General features: G+C 46.5%; 1 protein-coding gene across 1 annotated transcript; it reads left to right on the top strand.

Annotated features, from left to right (window-relative positions):
* Positions 1-914: 914 nt before the first annotated feature.
* LOC116556602 (putative protein FAM47C) lies at positions 915-5,095 on the top strand. Its single transcript, XM_032285846.1, is given in 8 exon segments — positions 915-934; positions 1,816-1,931; positions 2,034-2,181; positions 2,183-2,813; positions 3,309-3,527; positions 3,610-3,967; positions 4,468-5,063; positions 5,066-5,095. Coding segments are annotated over 8 exon segments (2,118 nt in total).
* The last annotated feature ends 1,156 nt before the right edge of the window (positions 5,096-6,251 follow it).

The raw sequence follows: 6,251 nt of genomic DNA on the forward strand, positions 1-6,251 counted from the left end.
AAACAAACTGATTTTAAAATTTCTGTAGAAATTCAAAGGACCCAAAAAACGAACTTTGTAAAAGAACATTGTTAAAGAACTAGTATAGCCTAATTACTAAACTTAATACAAAGCTAAAGTAATCAACAGATTGTGAAATTTGTGTGAGAGAAAAATCAATGGAAGAGAAAAGAGTGCCCAGAAATCGATCCTCAAAAAATATAGACAACTGATATTCTACCAATTTCCAAATATAATTAAATGGAGAAAAGATTGTCTTTACAAAAATAGTTCTGAAATTATCAGACATACATAAGTAATAGATACTTTTTTTTATATGTAACTCTTTTATTAATGAGAAAACCAGTAAGATGTCACAAGTTTAAAGGAAAAATCTGAAGAACAGACACATATATGTAGACAATCACAAAGGATGAAATAAAATTGCTAGTAGTTGCAAAACTTGTTAATAGGCCCATAAAATGTAATGGTTGGAATCATCTTTTCTACAAGGGAAAATCAAATTTATCTCTATTGGACAAAATTCATTTGCATCTCTATGGATAAGGATCATTTGCATCACTATCCGTTTTCTACAGCTTACAGAGTTGTAAACTAGCTTAGCTGAAGGCAGTGAAAGAAAGGCACAGAACCCTATAAAATCAGAAAAGCCACAAGGGTCTTCTAGACAAGGCCTATCTTTTCATTGAAAGGATATTCAGTAATCTTTTGACCATTCCAAAGTCTTGCACAATCTTTCTGAGAGATTTATACTTATTTTTCGAGTACAGCAGCCAGGCAGGGCGATTTTGTCAATAGATTCCTTAAAACAGTAATGATGTTTACAGAAGATCTCCATTAAGCAGTTACCACTTTCCTACTCTATCTCCTTTTCCTCCCCCTCGCAATATGTCTGTTTGTTTCAAATAATCATCATGGAAGATTTGGTATTGGAGTAATGCAGAAAATTTTAGTATTACATCTAACAAAGCTTGACTTAAGAAGAGCTAATAAATTGTTTACCATATACCTGTTAACAGGTGGTTTACTCTTAATACTTTCAAACCACTTACTAAACGTTGACCAACTATCTGCCCCACTTGTTGCCTGCAAAGTAGTCTCAAAACCAAGCAAACTAGGAGTTTCTCGGCATGTTTTATTTTCATTAAAACACACTGTTAAAATAAAGACTTCGATCTATATTTTGCTGCTGTTTACAAAAATTAAAACAGATTTAAATGAAAAAAATCGTTGTGGCCTTTGGATAGGCAAAGTTTTCACATACATCAAAAGAAGCGCAATTCGTAAAAGAACAAATTGATAAATTGGACTTCGTCAAATTAAAAAACTTCTCTTTGACAATGTTAAGACAATGAAAGGGAAAAGCCAAGGATGAACTGAAAAATTTGCAAAACATCTATGTGATAACCTATTTACATCCAGAACACAAAAGGATTTGCAAAACTAAATATGATATCCAGCAACACACTGTAAAAAAGGGGAAAAAAATTAATAGAAACCCCAACCAGGGAGAGATAAGGATGGCAAATAAGCAAATACAGAGATGTTCAATACCAGCAGTTATTAGGAAATGCAAATGAAACCCAGAATAAGATTCCACTACACACCTGTCAGAATCCAGGCTGCTCAGGTGATGTCAGCACTGTCGGGCCTCCAGGAAGTACCTGGGTTACGCGTGGCTCTTCACGGTCTCCTATCGACTAGAGCCGCAGGGATCAGGAACCGCGGAAGCTGGAGAGGTGACGCCCAAGCGAGGGCCACCATAGGGGACCAGAGGCCACAGGACTGATGAGGTACCTGGGCATGGACTCCAAGCCCTTGGTACTGTGACATACCGCTTTCCAAGTGCTTCATAGAGGACAAGCACAGGCGCCCGAAGTTCCCGCCCGTGGACACCCGTAACTGGATATTTATTAAGGAGAGCACGGACGACTTTTGCTACGGCACCGCATCCGCTACGGCACCGCATCCGCTACGGCACGACATCCGCTACGGCACGACATCCGCTACGGCACGACTTCCGCTACGGCACAACTTCCACTACGGCTGTACGTCTCCCGAAGATACGCACATTTGTTGTCGTGAGGAGTTCTTACTCCCCAAAATCTCTCGCAAAGGACCCCAGGCTGACCCCAAAAGCAAGCAGAAAAAGCTGCTCAAGAAAGCGGCCCTATTTTGCAAACTCGCCAGCCCAGCTAACACGTAAGGCGTTCGTAGAGGAAGTGGAAGGCCAGCTTATAGCTGAACATTCCTTGGCCATGGACCCTAATCTGGGAGAAGATATGCCTCCAGATCTCCTACGACAGGTGCTGAAACTACTGGATCCTGAGAGGAAGCTGGACGGTGCATGGGCTTGTTGTGAGAACTGGGAGAAGGCAACCGAGGAACCCACCGAGTCTGGTAAATACCCTTGTGGGGAATTCGGCCCGCAGCCTCCCGAGACTCTGGTATCACATTTCCATCCAGAGTCTCCTGAGACTGAAGTGTCCCATCTCCATTCAGAGCCTTCGGAGACTGGAGTATCCTATCTCGGCCCCGAGCCACCTGAGACTGGAGTGTCCCATCTCCGTCCAGAGCCTCCTGAGATTGGAGTGTCCCATTTCCACCTGCAGCCTCCTGAGACTGGAGTGTCCCATCTCTGTCCAGAGCCGCTGGAGACTCGAATGTCCAGTTTCGTCCTGGAGCCTCCCAAGACTCGTCGGATGTCGGGTCTTTACCTGGAGCCTCCTGAAACTCGCGTATCTCATCTCCGCCCAGAGCCTCCTGAGACTGGAGTGTCCCTTCTCTGCCCGGAACCTCCCAACACTCGTCGGGTGTCCCATCTCCTACTACAGGTTCTGAAACTGCTGCATATTGAGAGGAAGCTGGAGGACGCATGGGCTTGTTGTGAGGCCTGGGGGAAGGCAACTGAGAAAACCACCGAGCCTGGTAAACACCCTTGTGGAGAACTCTGCCCGAAGCCTGCCGAGACTCTAGTATCCCATCTCAGCCCGGAGCCTCCCAACACTAGTAGGGTGTCCAGTCTCCACCCAGAGCCTCCCAAGACTCATCGGGTGTCCAGTCTGTGCCCGGAGCCTCCCGAGAATCGTCGAGTGTCCAGTCTCTGCCCGGAGCCTCTGAAGACTAGAGTGTCTCATGTCCTCCCAGATCCTCCCAACACGCGTCAGGTGTCCAGTCTCTGCCCGGAGCCTCCTGAGACTGGAGTGTCTCATGTCCTCCCGGATCCTCCCAACACGCGTCAGGTGTCCAGTCTCCACCTGGAGTCTCCCAAGACGCGGGTGTCCAGTCTCTGCTCGGAGCCTCCTAAGACTTGTCAAGTGTCCAGTCTCTGCCCGGAGCCTCCTGAAACTGGAGTGTCCCATCTCTGCCCTGAACCTCCCATCACTTGTCGGGCATCCTATCTCCTACTACAGGTGCTGAAATTGCTGGATACTGAGAAGAAGCTGGAGGACATATGGGCTCGTGGTGAGGCCTGGGAGACAGCAACCAAGGAACCCATCGAGACTGATGAATACCGTTATGAGGAAGTCCGCCCGCAGCCTCCCGAGACTGGAGTGTTCCATCTCTGCCTGGAGCCTCCCAAGACTTGCCTAACTCATCTCCGCTCAGAGCCTCGAGACTCGTTTATCTCATCTTTGCCCAGAACCTCCCGAGACTTGCCTATCTCATCTCCAACGGGAGCTTCCCAAGACTCGTCAGGTGTCCAGTCTCCGCCCGCAGCCTCCCAAGACTGGAGTGTCCCATCTCCTATTGGAGCCTCCCAAGACGCCCTGGGTGTCCAGTCTCCAGCAGGAGTCCCCCAAGACGCAGGTGTCCAGTCTCTGCCTGGAGCCTCTCGAGACTGGAGTGTCTCATCCTCTCCTGGAGCCTCCCAAGACTCGTCGGGTGTCCAGTCTCCATCTGGAGTCTCCCAAGACGCGGGTGTCCAGTCTCTGCCCTGAGCCTCCCAAGACTGGAGTGTCCCATCCCCGCCTGGAACCTCCCAACACTCGTTGGTTGTGCAGTCTCCTACTACAGGTACCGAAACTGCTGAATGCTGAGAGGAAGCAGGAGGACGAATGGTCTCATTGTGAGAACCAGGAGAAGACAACCGACAAACCCACCAAGCCTGGTAAATACCCTCGTGGGGAATTCTGCCTGAGGCCTCCTGAGACGCAGGTGTCCCATTTCTGCCTGTAGCCTCCTGAGACTCGAGTATCTCATCTCCGCCCGGAGCCTCCCGAGACTTGTCGGGTGTCCAGTCTCCGCCTGGAGCCTCCCAAGACTCGGGGCTCCAGTCTCCACCCGGAGCGTCCCAAGACTCATCGGTGGTCCAGTCTCCCCCCAGAGCCTCCCAAAAACTTGTCAGGTGTCCAGTCACTGCCCGGAGCCTCCTAAGACTGAAGTGTCTCGTCTCCACCCGCAGCCTCCCAAAGCTCCAGTGTCCCATCAGTTCTCAGAGCCTCCTAAGATTTAAGCGTCCCATCTAGAAGAACTGCTTCAGGAAGATAACACCAAGCACAACAGAATGCGTTTCTGACTCTCTTCAACATAGATACACATTGAGAAAATTCAGTGAGTTCTTCAAGTGGGTTCCAGGCATGGGAGTTGATGAAAAGTGCATCAGGAGTCTGTATGACTTTACCTCTGAGTGCGAAGCAACCTATCAAGACCAACAGACTAAGAAGATAAAAGAGTGGTCCTCAGAGCTGCACTACAGCATGGAGCTAGATGAAATGGATGAGGTCGAATTCTCTTTATGGCTCCGGACGCCACCGAATTCTTAAACTGCACAGCCTGTGAAGATGAGGCATGGAGGAGCATGATACCTCAAGCCTACGTTGTGGAAAGAGCTAAGAAGTGATGAACCTTTGATTGACCCCAATCTCTTACTTGAAAAGCCTGAGGAACCCGACATTTTTGACGATCTTTATGGACCAGTTGCCTTTAAAGATTTCATTCTAAGCAAGGGCTGCGAAATGCCTGGCGTCATCGAAAGGCGGTTTACCAGGAAGGGATGGACTTATATCTCTGTTAAGACTCCTCTTCAAGGCGCAATTCAAGTTTACAAATGCAAAGAAGACAACGCGGCACAGATGCATCGGAAGAAGATTAGATGGTTTTCAATTTACTACTTAATTAGGTATTTCCTGCACTCATTTTAAACATCAGTCAGAATTTATGATGACTAACCCTATGGATGTACAACTTTGGCAACATCTGTACATTCAATACCTAATGTTTATAAATATTTCTTAATGATCTGCTTTGACTTCATTATTTTATATATTTTATCTATTATGTGAAGAATTCTTTTATATCTGGTTGTATGTATTTTTGCAAATAATTGACATGATGATGTAATATTCACAATGCTTCAAAAATGTGAGAAAAGTATATGTGAATATTAATCACATAACTGATAAAATATATAAAATAATGAAGTCAAAGCAGATCATTAAGAAATATTTCTTATTTTTTGGAAACAGAGTTTCGCTCTTGTTGCCCAGGCTGGAGTGCAGTGGCATGATCTCAGCTCACTGTAACCTCTGCCTCTCAGGTTTAAGAGATTCCCCTGCTTTAGCCTCCCAAGTAGCTGGGATTACAGGCATGCACCACCACACCTGGCTAGTTTTGTATTTTTAGTAGAGACAGGGTTTCTCCATGTTGGTCAGGCTGGTCTCGAACTCCTTACCTCAGGTGATCCACCCGCCTCGGCACTCCTCAAGTGGTGGGATTACAGGCGTGAGCCACCACGCCTGGCCAAGAATTATTCTTAAAAAGAGAAATGGGGTTGGGGACATTGGCTCATGCCTATAATCCCTCCCCCTCTTTGGGAAGCCCAGGTGGGTGGATTGCTTGAGCCCAGAGGTTAGGGACAGTCTGGGCAACATGGTGCAACCTGGTCTCTATAAAAAATACAAAAATTAGCCAGGCATAGTGGTGCACACCTGTAGTCCTACCTACCCAGGGGGCTGAGAGGGGAGGATTGCTTCTGCACAGGAGGTTAAGACTGTAGTGAGCCACGACCATACCACTGCACTACAGTATGGGTGACAGAGCAAGACCCTGTCTCAAACAAACAAAAAACCAAAATGTGCTGAGTAAAAGGAGAATTGTATAACTCTACTTATATTGAAATTGTAATGAAATAATTATGACAATTATTTTGTTAATCAAAAATTGGAGTCTATAGCCAAAATAATGTTAACACTTTTTAGTAGTAAAATTGTTGTCTACCCCTTTGGGATTACATCAAACCCCCAAAACCA

Source organism: Sapajus apella, unplaced genomic scaffold (assembly GCF_009761245.1).
Source record: "Sapajus apella isolate SASKATOON/1434 unplaced genomic scaffold, GSC_monkey_1.0 scaffold17, whole genome shotgun sequence".
Classification (NCBI taxonomy): domain Eukaryota; kingdom Metazoa; phylum Chordata; class Mammalia; order Primates; family Cebidae; genus Sapajus; species Sapajus apella.